The following is a 15,416-nucleotide window of genomic DNA, read 5'->3' as shown; positions in this document are numbered from 1 at the left end:
AATGCTATTCTGAAAGTTTACAGTAGTACTCTGTCACATAATTCCTTTGTTGGTTTGTCTGCCTCATCACTACAACCACTTTCTGTGCTTTAAAAAATGCAAACTTCAGTACTTTTCTTATTTTTCTTCAATAACTCAAATATTTGGTGCACTCTAATTGGTCCAAAACCTATCATCTGTTACTACAATTATTGTAGCATGGTAATTCTGTCCTTGCATATCACTTTACTATCTCTAAAATCAGTGATCTGACAAGCAAATAAATTTGTCAGAGTAAAAAATCATGGCTAACTTATGACAAGTGAATGATGTTTTATGTACTTATGTCTAGCTAAACTGACTATTAAATTCAAATGTTGAGAATAAATCATGCAAGGTGAACAAGCTCAATAGAAGAAACCTCATACAAACTTTTAAATATTATTATTAACATTATGCAATGTGAACAAATCCCACCAGCACCTAATGATATATACAAAAGTTTCAAATTGCTACATTGAAAAATAAGTGTACTAAAATATTAGATGTGAGAACAGCTCACTGAGAAAACATTGGGAAAAGATAAATTAATTTTGCAAAATCATTATTTTCTCATAACCACTGAATGGAAAATTGCTGGTATAGTGAAAATGTACAGTGTCAGTGCCTAGTTTAACATGTTCACTGCACTTTTAGCAATATCAAACAACTCAACACCTTGTGATTTTATGGAGACATACTTTAGTTGTGCATCTTTTGAAATTGCAAGCTAGGGTTAGGAGTGGCCTTTTTCACATTTTTCAAGAATCCTTAAAAATTCATAAAAACTCAAACTTATTATTAAAAGAAGGATTTTTACAAAAACAAAAGTTCTTGAATACTGCCTGGAAATTATTAACCATTTTTACAACATAAATTATCAAGGTACCTGCCTAGAGACAACTCTAACATGAAATTTTAACACAAAAGAAATTTAGCACATTACTATTGTGCACCTTTCTACCAAACTATCTGTTGACAAAGGTATAAATTTGCACTCTTGCAATTAACATTGTAGGGCTAAAAAAAAATTATAATGCAAATTAAACATGCATCAAAATTTCATGAAAGTAAGTTATGCTTTCAGGCATCCATAAAATCTATTTTCTGCATATACGTCACATATTTGAACTAAAAGGGGTCATATTTTGTGCTTAAGAGTCAAATTGTTCAACACCTAATTAGGGCTGGACCTGAGAGAATAAACAAGCCTCCTGGGCTATTTAGGTACCAACTTCTAGTTTTATGTCCTGAAGTTAGGAAAGTAGGTATTCCAAAATTGTTTCAACAGTGATTTGACAAAAGATTAATACATCTATAAAATCTTAACGAAAAAGAAATACAGGTCCTTAAATTAGCCTTTGGATCTTTTTAACTTAAGGTTTAAGACATAACTTTTTCACTACATAGTGTTTAATTTGTCAAGCAGCACAAATTACTCATTAAATAAAACTAGTTACACAATAACAGTTTAATTTCCCATCTCTCGCAGCTGCATTCCACGATCACTATTGGTATAATCCCTGTGAATGAAAAATAAGGTCTTTTGTAAACAGATGTTGGAGAATGCTAACACTACAGACTAAATACAAAACCAGCTTTTCAATGTATAGTAACCAGATTTCAGTTTTTGTTCTTATCTTTTAAAAAATTGCCCTCTTTCTCTATTCATTCAGACCTCTTGCAACAAACTTCACCAGTTTTCATATTTCAATAATGATTTTGATTTTTTGAACACCTGGTGATGAGGGTAACTCCCAAAAACAACCAGGTGAGGAATGCAGAATCTTATTTTTTCCTCAACTGCCAGCTTGCGCCTAATATGAAAGCTTTTGTAAAATTATTCACTTTCAACAAAGTCACTTCATAAAAACAAACTATTGAAGGCAACAGGTTCATAAATCAAAATTTTTCTTGTCACAATTTTACAAAATGGGGATGTTTTTGCTAATCTTTGTGTACTGAACAGCTGTTATGTGTAAGGGTTGCTTACAAAGTTGAACTTTGAATGTTCAACCTTGGTTTTCCAAAATGTAAATTTTTCATCTCTTCTTAGAATGTTTACCTAACAAATTTCAGCTTCATTCATTTAGTAACTGATACAGACACCAATCAACAGAATGCAGCTGCTTAAGAACTGACACATTAAGTTCATCAAGTTTACCTCTTAAGCATCTTGTTTTAGTCAAAAGTTTGAGTTTAAGCTTTGTTTGACACCCAACAATTAAATGAATAAATTTAATTTAATTAGCTTTTAAGGAACTATTTTAAACAAATTGTGAATCCTTATGGTGTTATTGGAAATGAAGCACTGGTACTAAGAAAGAATGTTCTTGACTTACTATAAAAACCACTGATCTATGGAATGGCCAAATTTATGCATCATTGCCCTGCCCACTACCGTGACACATTTTCATCGCATTCCATTCCTATGCTGTGCTACTGTCACTTCATGTTTTCATATCTTTCTTCAAACAAGTCCTTCCAATATTCTTTTTACTGCTGCATACTTAACCCTGTATTTTTTGGCAATTGCAAAAAGACTTCCTGCAAAGAAACCTCTGTGAACTATCCCCCTATTTCAAACATTCTGTTATTAGTTTCCTTGTTAAATCTTCTCCATGAGTTTTTCAACGACTATAAAACCTCCCAGATCTGCTTTGTTCTGCCATAGCCTCCAATGCAACATGTCAGGAATTTGAACTACTTACATGAGAAAATGGGTAACCTAAGGGTAGTGATGCACTAATTCAGCCCCATTTCACCAATCAGAGGTTTCCATAGTTACTTCAGTTTGTTTTAAAAAGTATTTAAATAGAAACATTACTGAGACAATGGTTAACTGACAACTTAAATACTGAGACATTGCTGAGGCTATCAAAGGGTACAAGCAACTCCTTTCACAGCTCTTTGAAAGATACCAAACAGGTAGAAAGCATTTGATTTGCATAAATGGCAAAGAGGAAAAAATAATAATTTGTAAATCAACTTCCATCAGGCATATTTGGTAAGAAAAACTCTGTTTTTGGTCTCAATTTAGTCTAAACTGTTTTACTACCAAGATATCATTGATAATTCTCCTTATTGTCCACTATAAGAGTCTCATAATCTTAGTTAGGAGAATTTAGTTTTTGAATCAGCTAATAATCATCTAATTTATATTTTTCTCTTATCTCACCACCTGTCTGCTTGACATTGTACTGATATTGTAAGAAGAAATTCTGTCTTAGTCACTCATGAGAGTTAAAGGGTCGAGTAAATCACATGTTGCTTCGATAAGGTCAATAACTTCCTTGCTCATACATAAATGTAGACACAGTGGTTGGACCAAAGTGAACAGACAGTAGATAACAACAGAACATAATTTATGCTCGTGAATGTTTCATTGAAAATTGTTCATTCTCAACACATTGAAATGAGCGATAGACTTACCTTTTCCCAAACTTGAGATGAATGATCAAGAAGGATGCTCCCAAAACTAGGCAGAGAATTCCTACAGTGATGTAGGCAATTCCAAGGAAAGGATTCTTCCCACCTATCCATGATGTTGTGCTTAAAATCACTCTCTTCTCGCCATCAAATGAAGTCACAGGAAAATCTGTGTGCATTGTTCTCAAGTCAAAGAAGTAATTTGAAAAGAAATTGCATGATCAAAGGAAAACCAAGCGCTAAAAATAACAAATGTAAAGTCTTCTAAAACAGAATGGAACTGTTAATACTGGTAGTCAATTGACCACTACTCTTTAACAATTATAATAAAAAAATAATAATAATACTTGAAGATGTTTAGACAGGGTAGCCACTTCAGTTATAATGTTATTAATATTGGTCCAGTTGAAAGAGTAAATGCATTGATAATTACATAAAAATGCGAACATATAAAACAACTCTTGTAGTGTATGAGAAAAAGAAAACAGCTACAAAGATAAAAAAAAGTGCAAAAAAAAAAACTTAAGAATGCTTAGTGTGCCCTCTGACTAAGGACAAGGAGAAAGACAAGGATTACTCTTGAGCAAGCAACTATGAAAAAAAAAAACACCTTGATTGGCTATGGAAAAAAAAAATTCTGGAGAAAAAAACTTTAATAGATATGAAGGTACAAGACCTAAAAGTAAATTATATACATAAGAGTTCAAAGGTCAATAATTTTTATGTGTAGCGCATTGTGTCAACTAAACATTTCCACATGGCCCCACTTTCAAAAGTAGTAAAACTTTGTTCCTCTATAAATTACTTAGTTGACACTATACCACATGTGGTGACACACAAAACATAGCTGTCTTTGCATGGAGAAAATTCATCCCCTGTGAAGTTCTAATGCAACTGTAATAAAGGATACTGTACATGATGTCAAGCTGGTATTCGCCTTTTGGCAGACCATTCTTAAACTCTCCAGAGTGGACAATTTTGCGGTAGAGCTTGCGGAAAGTTGAAAACGCTGCTGTCCTCATCCAGACAATGAAATCCTCATTCTGGAAGCCATTGTTGTCAGTGTTGTTCGTGTCTAATTCATATACAGGTCTAGGCCAGTTGGGTGGTTTGGCATAACCTTTGAAAGCCTCCTTGAGGTTCCCAGATGGATTTTTGAATTTAACTTCTCGGTCAGATTTCCAGGCTATATCTTTATTAGACAAACTAACACTGATCTGCTGGTTTTCGCTCTTGAGGTATGTCAGTTTAAAAGAATCTGAAAGGAGAAGAAGAAGAATATGTCAGAATGAAATATAATGCTAATAGCAATTACAATACATCAAATATCCCACCAAATATTCCCCAGCTAAAACTGGGTGATATCCAAGAATATCAACCGAGTGATATTCCCCAATTTTCAAATCTTATGATAATCTTAAATCTTACGATTCATCTTTAATTTAGGATGAGAGAGGGTTTTGTGGTTGCTACTGAAGAATTTTGTTCATTAAGTCGCACCAGAGAACACTCAAAAGAAAACATCCTGCCCTGCATACAGTAAGCTGTTTGTAAACATTTTTTCATGCAAAATATTTGAAGGACAATAAACACAATAGCCTCTATTTTGGTGCAAAAATATGTACAGATATTGCCCGTGGACATTATCTGTTCCTTGAAGCGCACAGTTTTCCTCTAGCTTTGTTCTTGGAGAACTGTTTGCTCCATGGTGCAAATAACATCCCTGGACAAATATCCATACATATTTTCACACTAAATAGAGGCTATTGTTTAATATATGAACGTGAGCTATACTTGTACCCAACAACAACATCCAGCTTTTGGTAAACTCTGTTACATATGTCTGTAATGATTAACACTTCCTTACAATCTGACTTCACAAAACACCAAGCAACATTACATGAATCATAAACAAATGTAACAGTACAAGTTACAGTGTAAATTAAAGGAGGGTTCTAATTCAGTAACCATGTATGAACCATATAACAGGACTACTGGCAGACAAATACTCAGACAGACACTTACATGGACAGATGGACAGAAGAAAGACAGACATAATGAATCACAAAGAAACCAAGAACCAGACAGACAGATGGACAGACAGAACAAAACACAAACTTATTGAGCCAATTCACTCCAGTTCCTACTAATAAGCCTCCTGACAGACAGTAATACTGTATGTTTGGTCTGGTTACAGCTGCACAATAAAAAAATCATTATCAGGTAAATAACACCTACCATTGAACAGACTATTAGCAATGGCTCCACACGGTGCAATGGCAGAACCATTGACTTCTGCAAAAGGATCACAGTCAGATGATACTTTATGATCTAGGTCTCCGTGGAGCTGAAGGTCATCTCTTGATCTGACATAGCGACGATGATTCTACATCAGTAAAAAAGAGCAGAACTAAGCTTTGCAGATTTAAAAAATTTAAGATCCACCTCCTCCTTCCAAGACCAAGACAAACATTATTTGGATGAATTAAGTAAAACAAAAACATGTTTTAAGTTCTAGTGTCTCCAAGAAAACCAAGAAAACCTTAATTGCCTAGCTTTTGAAATAAATAATGATGACAAAGATTCCCAAACTGCCTTTTCTCTAGACAGCTTGCATAAACACTGCATTCTTCTGATTACATAAGACAATTATCAATAGGGGGTGTTCACTAGTAATTTTGCCTCCATCTGTAGCAGTTATTCGAGTGTTTGATCCAGTAAATTCAGTTTTGAAATTCATCTCTTAATCAAACTCTTTGGCTATAAGAGAGGAATGGGATATTTGAAACACTTGGATCAAGGCTTTTCGGATAAATGACTCAGTGAATGAGAGACATTTTATTTTGTATTACTGGATGATCGCAGTTTATTCTGCCTCTTCTGTGATTGGTCTAAAAATTCCCTGACTACAAATCTTCTGCTTTGAAGTTCTGAATGTTTTGATTGGCTGAAAATAATGGGTGATTCTAGTTGAAGTAATTGCACTATAAAATATAATTGCCATTCACATGAGAGATATAACAAACCTGATAAAAGTTGGAAAGCCCATAGTACATAAACACATCCCCTTTGAATTCCTGGGACAGATTAAACTTCACTTTACAGACACAGGTCTTGCCAGTGTTTGTGACATTTTCAAAGAACTTGTCACATCCTTTGCCACTTGAAGCTTTACAATATGTATAATCCACAGTCTTCTCTTGCACCTATTATGTAAAATCCTTTGAGCATTATTCACATGATCATCCCATTCATAAGAGATAATAACTTCTCACCCCTTCACTCCCAAGATCTTTTAAGTAATTCTCCTTACTATACGCTGTACAATTCTTACAATGTTAGTGCAAAGAATTTGGTATTAGAGAAACTAATAATCCCCTTATTAATATTTTCCCTCTTCTTTCCCTTCAGCAGCTTGGTATTGCTTTGATATTGTAAGGAAAAATTCTGTCTCAGTCACTCGTGGGAATTAAATAGTTAATCAAACACTAGAGTTGTACTAGGGAATATTGGCTTCAGGTTGTGGCAGTAAGGACCTAGCTGTGCTTAGCATGTTTTAAAAAGAATGAGGGCCAACACTCCCCAGTACAGCTTGAGCATATGAAGTTAGTAAGTAGTTTACTATGTGGCACTTGGACCAAACTTGTTTATTTGAATTTACTAGCTTTTGTGACAAAATGTACACAGCTTATGAACATTTCTGTGAAAACTGTTCATATAGCAAAATACAGACCAAGTAAAAATCAATTAGAGTGCTCCAATTTACCTCAGGACTCTCTTATCACAAAATGATTATTCATATCTACGGTATGTTTCTTAAATTACAAAAGAATAAATGTCACTGTAAACACTACATTCCAGCATAAAAAAATTACAATTACAGCCCAACAAAATAGAACTATTATAATCATGTAAAGGGGGTAAGTTTCCAAAGAAACTGTGGTTCTGCATCGGTGGGAGAGTATAATAGAGTAATTTTGTATCATCAGCTGAGTTGATAATGTAAATTGGCCATTAAGAGTTTCAAAGTTGACGTTTTGAGCATTAGCCCTCAGGTGAAGGGCTAACATTGTTCTGAGGAAGGACTAACACCTGAAACTCTTGATGGTGGCCAATTTACATTATCAATCAGTTATTATTATAACCAAAGTATTATTAATGCTTCCATTCTTTTGGCTCTGTTGTGTCAAGATTGTTTCAGCGCATGTGATGTGAGATCAATTTTCTCAATAAGTAAATTAACAGAAATGATCTCCATCCTATCGCAATTCTTAATCCGCAGAATTCTTGGATGAATTCATTAGATTTGCTTCCACAATGAAACTGATAGTCTTCAAAACAACGACAACAACTGATCATACAGTCAATGAGAAACTTAAATCTGTCATTAGGATCATGGCGTTGGCCATCTTTCGTTCTTTTCTGACAACACTATGTCGCAGGTTGAAGAGAGGTGATGAACCAACACAGTTTCTTAAGGAAAAATTAAAGAAGTATCGATATCAAAGTTTATTTTGAAGGTGTGGAAGTAGAAATGGGCCCAAAGCTTTATCTCCAAAATGAAAGCTCAAATCAATTAGCCAAGCTGCAAATTATATGGTTTCAACACACAAATATATTTTGTGCTCCGAGCACCATAAGCTACAAGATAATTTAAGTTTTGCAACCTTTTAATACAGCTCTATTAGGGAAATAACCCTTAAATAATGAACCACACTTACTTTATCGGATGCTACTAAAAGAACTGCTCCAATAGGTATAAACACCACTCCGATTGTGAAAAACAAAGGCAGTGCCGTAGATGCTGTCAGAATCGGTTGCCAAGCTTTCAGTCTTTGCTGTTTGAAGTTAGTGTCTAAAGAAATAAATTGGTAAGAAATAATAATAAATTTCTCCCTTTTCGGCGATAAAGTATAAATAAAAATAACTGACTTGATGGTTTTTTCGACTTTTTTCTCTCTCTAATAGAATCCGCCATCTTGTCATCCCTGAAAGCTTCACCTGTCCTAGCCTATGGTGCATCAAGGCGCATTTTCAACCGTGTCTGCGTGACGTAGGGGTTCTCTAGTGAGGAAATTCATGCACCCGGAAGAAAAGATCTGGTTTCAGTAACAGGATTTCGTCGAAGATCTTTGAAATGAGCTTAGACGCTGCAGTGAGTGTATTAACCAGAGCTGTGGAGCTTGATCAAGCTCAAAGCTACTCTGAGGCATTAGTGTGCTATCAAGAAGGTCTAGCCTTGTTAATGAACGTTCTGAAAGACACAAAAGATGACTCGCAGAAGGTACACTACCGTGCAAAGATGGAGTCCTACATTGAACGGGCAGAGAAACTGAAAAAATTGGTCAGGGAACAGCAAGAGGCGGGAACTTTTCACGAGAAACTCAATATCACAGAAGGATCCACTGGATATAGCTATAGACGCGTGTTTGAGAAGTACTTGGAGGGTAATGTTCAAGAAGTTGCAGTCGAAGATCCCTACATTCGAAACATTCACCAGATATATAATTTTCTTCGATTTTGCGAGTTGTTAGTGCGTAAAGGAACGGTGCGGAACATAAAACTGCTTACCAGTAAGTGAAAATGAAATGAATACGTTAACTTCTTATTTTTGACTGCAACAATTCTTGTCACAGCTGACCTCTTCTTTCTTGTCACGCAACACCTTCGAGGAAGTTGCTTCCCCTTGGGAGAGAGGTAGAGACTAGGGGGGCGAGGGGGTGGGGGGGGGAGGGTTCTTCTTAGGATTGCAACAGAATTGACTATGTTTGGGTTGCAGTTTCAAAAGAGTTACTAGGATGGGTTTATGCATTTTCAGGGTTTTGGGGGTGAGAAAATTGTTGTAATATGAAGCTCAGTCACTTTTCATTGTAAAAAAAGGCAACAAGGGAATACATCTCTTTAGTAAAAACAGAGCTCATTGACCCAAAATATACCTAATGCTCAGATCCCAGATAATTCAGAGTCCAGCTTGTTTGCTACAATGGCCTTCCACAATGAACCAGAATTTGTTCTGCCGGTTCAACCAAAGTCTGCACAAGCTGTGCCTTTTCCTAGTTTCTGCAGCAGGAATTAACTTAGGGTACTGCAACTTTCCCTATATGGGTGTCGGCACATTGCAGGTTTCTGATAAACATTTTCTAAAGTCTACTTGGCAGATTTCTGGGACCAATTTTCCTTTTTGGGTGAGGAGATGGATTTTGAGAGTAGCTTGTAAATACTTTCTTGTCTAAGAGAAAGCAAAATGATCTGGGTTAGATCTCTAACTCAGAGCTCTCCACCCAGCCAGAGTCAAGAGGGTGGATCAAAATGAAAATGGTAACAGCTGTTTATCTTGAGAAAAAATTTTGAGCAAGTTCATCCTTTTGCATTTATACATGCTTTGACTTGGCCACCCTTTCGATAAAGCTAACTATTACTTGGTGTTTTCTTAGCTCAAGATGAAGATCAAGAGAGTCAAAATAATCAGGCTAAGAGACTTCAAGGATTAAAAAACAGTTTAAAAAAACACAACATAGATCTTGAGATTGGATTCTCTCAAACACTTTATGATCGCGAGATTAGATTCAGCAATGGCTGGGTGATCAAAATTGGTAGAGGACTTGACTACTTCAAACCTCCTCCTGGAAAGTTCTGTATTGGTTTCTGTGACTTTGACTTACGAGAATGTCATGAGACAGTAGTTGACATTTATCTGAAAAAAGTATGAAAAAGTGATCAGGGCTATTTAACCTTAGGTGCATGTAGTTGCATAAGCCTGTTAGTATTTGTTGTATGTGTTGATGAGAGACAATATCCCTTAGAGCTCTTTCTGTGTCCTTGCAGATGGGATGGGATGAACAGAGCCTCTGGTGTGGGATGTAGGGTAGAAGGAGCATACCCAATCTAGTTAGGGGGTAATGGGAGTAAACACATGTAGTGTGGGTATGTTGTCCACCCCTTGTGACCAATGTTTATTGAGAAGTTGGGATGAATATGAATTAATTTCATAATTAACCAACAGGGTCTGATAACAGGAAGTTTTCTTTTCTTTCCTCCATCAAAATAACTCTGCATGATCTACGTGACAATCTGGCATGACACAGTCACATGACTAGTGACATCACCCTTTGGATAACCATTAGAAATTGTTAGACCCTATTGGATAATTATGAAATTAATGGATACTTTTCCTAACTTCTAAATGAACATTAGTCACAAAGGGCTGACAATCCCACTAGGGTGTTAATTCCACCCTTTCTCAGAATTGCAATCTTTGTTTTTCTGCAAGAACACAGGCTAGTCACTAAAGCCCTAGTTGATAGGGTGATTAGTCTATGGGTCTGAACAGACCATATTGTGGACTAGTTTGCAAATATGCAAATATATTGCTTCACAACAAAATAGCATTATTTTCAGAAAAACTTGATGACAATTTTGCCAATGGTTGAAGTATTTTAGCAAAATGTGACATTCAAATTTAATTTTTCTTGAAAACAGTGCCAATTTTTCACTTTAGGTTTCTTTTGAATTTTTTTCATCCACTGGTATTGTATAGGCTCTTAATCAGTAACACATTTTATTGTTGAGCATCTGAAAATTGATTTTATTACATAATTATTTAGAATGAAGCCATTGGAAATTCTCAGCTGTGTATACAAGATTGAGATTCCTCTGCTAAACTGATGTCAGCCAAATTCCATGCTTATCACTTTTAAAAAGTATGAAGTAAGGGGGTTTGTGCCAGCAAAAAAACTGATTTATTTTTGCACTACTGACTGTGTTAAAATATTCCAAATAGTCACCTAGCTCTCACAAGTTCTCTTCAAGTAAGCTTAAAAGTTGACAATAGACAGCCATTGTGATTCTTGCTTTAGTAATTCAGCTGCTTGACTTAGTTGAAAAAATAACTTCTTTTTTTCCAACTGTTGATGATCTGTTTGAAATTTATGAAGTGCTTAAAATCCATGTATAACTTAGGTAATTTACTTTTTAAACTTGCAATAGCAACAGCAGCAGCTGTTTGTTATTCATCCATTGGGGTCACTAATTAAAAGTCCTTTCAACACGGCAGCATTCTATCTTTTTTATAGCCTATTTGAAGACAATGTTTAAACAGTAAGGTTATTCTTTGGAATCTCAAATTGAAGGATTAGAGGAGATGAAGGTCCAGACTCCAAGGTATTTTAAGAGCTTTGTCTAACGAGAGGCAAAGTAGGAACTTTCCCAAAGGAAAAAAAAATTGTTATAGTATATTTGTTAGAGCAAATGATAGCAACTGAATTTTAAGGGATCATAAGAGGCAACAAATTTTGAAATCAGTGCTTTGGTACAATAACATTGTGCAGAGCAAGATAAAAGATAGTTATTCTCAATAACCGAAATAATAAAACTAATAATTTTCATTTCAGAAGTTTAAGAATATGGACAACAAATATTGATATTTGAACCCCCAAAATTGTGTACAGTAACAGTTTGGAGGTACTAGTGATAGATCTTGCTAATGATATCAGAAATAAATTTTGCAATGTCAAGGTGAACAAATAGTGGAATTGATTAATGCAGACCTCACCCATGATGCTAACACTGGTACATTAGCATAAATCCCATATGATTCAGGCCTGGCACATCCCAGACCCCAACTTACGACACCAGCCAGGTACCAGTGTATCTTATCCTTACGACACACCAATGGTCCCCCACTATCCCCCTGACAGGCATCTATACCCCCAGCAACATATCCTGCGCACGTCATCCTGGGCGTGATATGGTATTCTGGGTAGGCAGCTTGACAAGTGTCCCGTGATACAATTGGTAACACGGCCTGTTGTAGAGTTGTTGCTTGGCGACCAGCTTCAGTAAGCCGACCAAAACCAGTGACAGTGCAGTTGGTTCCTGCCGGGAAACTTTCGTTAGCTGTTGGCAAGCAAACGGGCGATATAAACCTGCTGAACTGGCTTAGAGCTGGTTTAAAGCGAACAAGGGCAATGTCAAAGTCTGCTGTTAATAAGTGGTAGTCCGGATGCAACTGATATCCATCAACCTCCCGGAAGAGTTCAATACCTTCCTTCCTTGTAACATCGTATTCTCCGAGCACGACCATCAACGTTGAGGCATTTCTGTATGTCACGCAATGTGCACCTGTCACGATCCATTCTTGGTTAATCAAAGCTCCGCCGCAGTAAATCTGCTTCGTATTCTTGACCATAAGACCGGCTTGCCATGGCCACTCCCCTGGTAACGCCCTTTTACCGCCCACGATACGTCGGGTGGTGCGTCGACCACAGGTGCAGCTTGGTTTGAGAACTGAGAACACAAGACGTGAAACGTGAAACGTGGGGGGCGGCGGTTGGGTCTTGTTTTATGAACTGAGTCGATAATGCAACTTGCCACCGAGGAGAGTTTCCAAAGATGACTTGCATTAGCTCGTCAGCTTTAGGAATGTCCACGGTAGCCAATTTACATTATCAACTCAGTTGATAAAGTCATGCTTAGGATCGTGAACGGAAACTTAACCGTGCTTATTTTTTCGCCCCAGCTAAAACTATATTCTCTCTGATAGGACCTAGTTTTCTGTGGTTTGAACTCTTACTATAAGCCAACTTATCACATGAAACGCCATAGTAAAAGAGAGGAAGGTCTAGAGAAATGATTCGTTATAACCTGATTCGCACTTAAGTCCAGTGAATCCCTGAGAGCACACACAACTGAAGTTGTTCACGTGATCGACACATGATCCCCCGTTTTGGCAAGGAGAACTGGAACAGTCGTCGATATCTATCGCAAGCAAAACAAGCGCTTGTTAGGTTTGTGTTGATTTATGGTCTTGATTTTGTAGAGTGGTCATAACCGACAGGTTAATAATTGGCTGGTTTGAGCATTTGATCAAATAATCACAGCGTACAGAACAGGCTTATTTTTTTGGCGTTTTCTAGGCAAACAGAGGCAAACTTAAATCGAGCGCGAGGGGGTGAGCGTGAAAAAAAGGCGCTCCTACCGTTGCATTTGACGAAAGAACTACGCCTCCTCCGTAGGCTACATATCATCGCTTTCACATATCCAGGGTTACAGCTATATCCTTTTTAAATCTTTAACGTTAGAACACCCCTTAAAACTTTAAATACGACTCTGAACTTTTAACAGATGAGCAACTTAGCTGACGCCTTTTTCAAGTTAGTTGGTAGTGTACTAATTTATAAAGGTAATAACCTCGGGAAGATGTTCATGCAAAGTCCATGCTTTAAATGTTTCATTTGCATTTGATTAGATAATTTGTATTCATGGATTTTCGCACCAAAAAAAGATAAAAGCAAGCACCCCAACTCTCATTCCTCTGCTTACTTATCTGTTTTTTCGTTGTGCGTCGCAAAAAAGGTCCTAAAACGTTAAATGTTTGGGCAAAAACTTGCGAATCGCAAGTATTACTATAAATTCTCTATTGTGGCCAATTTACATTTATACCCACTGAGTGCCGCTTTTTTTTTTTTGCACAGAGAACTGGAACCCAGAGCGGACTTTGATTGAGTGTCAAGAACGCCTTAATCACAATTTTCCACTCACCCGTTTCGCAAGTCTCTCCCGTAAATCCGGGAGGACACATACAGCTAAAACTACTGAGATGATTTTTACACGTGGCATTGTTCCAACACGGAGAACTATCGCAGTTGTTATTATCTGCAAAAAGAAGAGGAAATAAAATTAATTTGCTCTCTTGGAATGAAGAATTACTCCAAGATTACATAAACCACTGGCAAGAGTGTGAGAGTAAAAAGAATCCTTGATTAGAATTGTGATATAGCGCTCCTCGATTGAACGTCATAAAACCAAACCAAATTATTAAAAAGGCCAATCAGAAGAGAGGAAAATACCCAACTACCTAAAGCGCGGGAAAACGCGCGCGACCAAGTCGTGATTAGGTTTAACTTTTCACCTGATTGGTTGAGAGAGTAGAGCAAGTTTTCTGAACCAATCATAGAGCGAGGTAAAGCAAAACCAATGCAGTCAAGAGGGGTACATATATCTGCGCAAAAAACTACGCAAATCCTAATTTCGCTCAACTAAGAACCTCAAAAGGATTTTAACTGTAACCTCGTGGTCTCGAAACACAATACCTATAGCCTGTTGCAGGCACTCAGTTAATGAGAACGAGCCCAAAGGTGGGGCGGCCCGGGCAAAACGCAGCGGAATAAGGAAAGCGATTTCACTCCGTACCAAACTCCCGCCATTATGTTTTTAGTTTTTTTATTATTTTTTGCAGATTTCCAACCTCCTTTACAGAGCGCAACACCAGATAATTTGACCGTGGATTAGAAAATATGTCTACATGTCCAGAGCAATTGTCCTTCTAATGGATGTTCCGATATTTCAATACCTGGACAGCCGTACAACTCTAGTCTCAAGTAACCATATGTTGTCTGCACGATGGGATGGATGCGAACTAGGTGAGCCACAAATGGCTGAGAGAGCTTGTTGATCACCACTAAGTTTATATTGCTATTACCAACCAGCTCCTGTAATATTTAAGAGAGGTCAGTAAGAGATGTAATAAAAACGAAAAACGAAATCAAAAAATTGGGAAAATTTACGGAGCGATTTACAGGATTGAAAAAGCACAAGTCGTGTTGTAATTGTGGCGTCAAGCGACCGCCTTTAGTGGCCCTAAGCGAAGAATTGTAACTTGTAAACTTGTCTGATTTTGATTAATGAAGGACATCAGGGAAGTCAGGACACTTCAAGATTATTTCACGCCGACCATATCAGCGGGATATGCTGCCTCAAAAGATCCTTAACAGAAAAAATTTTATCGCGGGCTCAGTATGGCCTGTATCGGTTTCCACATGCTTTTGTAAATGCAAAAGAAGTACTGTAACATTTGATTTTCCTACCTCCTCTGACGTGTTCTGGCCATATATCTGCCATTCTTCTCCATCGCTCTTAAAAGACACCTTGAACTTATGAATCCAGCCTCCAGTTGACCACCAAAAGTAGTG

General features: G+C 36.9%; 2 protein-coding genes across 2 annotated transcripts; one reads left to right on the top strand and one right to left on the bottom strand.

Moving 5' to 3' along the window:
* Positions 1 to 6: 6 nt before the first annotated feature.
* On the bottom strand, positions 7 to 8,447 carry LOC131788138 (cell cycle control protein 50A-like). The gene is made up of 7 exons (XM_059105207.2): positions 8,380 to 8,447; positions 8,169 to 8,302; positions 6,474 to 6,653; positions 5,686 to 5,833; positions 4,358 to 4,705; positions 3,451 to 3,616; positions 7 to 1,541 (listed from the first exon to the last, which is right to left on the bottom strand). The coding sequence occupies exons 1-7, from the start codon at positions 8,423 to 8,425 to the stop codon at positions 1,490 to 1,492; spliced, it is 1,074 nt and encodes a 357-aa protein (XP_058961190.1). The 5' UTR covers positions 8,426 to 8,447; the 3' UTR covers positions 7 to 1,489.
* A 99-nt stretch (positions 8,448 to 8,546) lies between these two features.
* LOC131788140 (MIT domain-containing protein 1) lies at positions 8,547 to 11,494 on the top strand. Its single transcript, XM_059105211.2, has 2 exons — positions 8,547 to 9,020; positions 9,882 to 11,494. Exons 1-2 carry the CDS (start codon positions 8,585 to 8,587, stop codon positions 10,154 to 10,156), a joined length of 711 nt encoding a protein of 236 aa, XP_058961194.2. The 5' UTR covers positions 8,547 to 8,584; the 3' UTR covers positions 10,157 to 11,494.
* Positions 11,495 to 15,416: the final 3,922 nt, after the last annotated feature.

This window comes from Pocillopora verrucosa, chromosome 3, assembly GCF_036669915.1.
Source record: "Pocillopora verrucosa isolate sample1 chromosome 3, ASM3666991v2, whole genome shotgun sequence".
NCBI classification, from domain to species: Eukaryota; Metazoa; Cnidaria; class Anthozoa; order Scleractinia; family Pocilloporidae; genus Pocillopora; species Pocillopora verrucosa.
This window is presented reverse-complemented; position numbering and strand designations above follow the sequence as displayed.

What these genes read in the sequence shown, in the direction of transcription:
- LOC131788138 (XM_059105207.2), bottom strand. Translation starts at nt 8,425, where the DNA reads ATGGCGGATTCTATTAGAGAGAGAAAAAAGTCGAAAAAACCATCAA. An exon ending in GGCTTTCCAACTTTTATCAG is followed by an intron (nt 5,834 to 6,473) that starts GTTTGTTATATC and finishes TTACTGATGTAG; the next exon opens with AATCATCGTCGCTATGTCAG. An exon ending in CATCTCAAGTTTGGGAAAAG is followed by an intron (nt 1,542 to 3,450) that starts GTAAGTCTATCG and finishes TTTCATTCACAG; the next exon opens with GGATTATACCAATAGTGATC.
- LOC131788140 (XM_059105211.2), top strand. Translation starts at nt 8,585, where the DNA reads ATGAGCTTAGACGCTGCAGTGAGTGTATTAACCAGAGCTGTGGAGCTT. An exon ending in GAACATAAAACTGCTTACCA is followed by an intron (nt 9,021 to 9,881) that starts GTAAGTGAAAAT and finishes GTGTTTTCTTAG; the next exon opens with CTCAAGATGAAGATCAAGAG.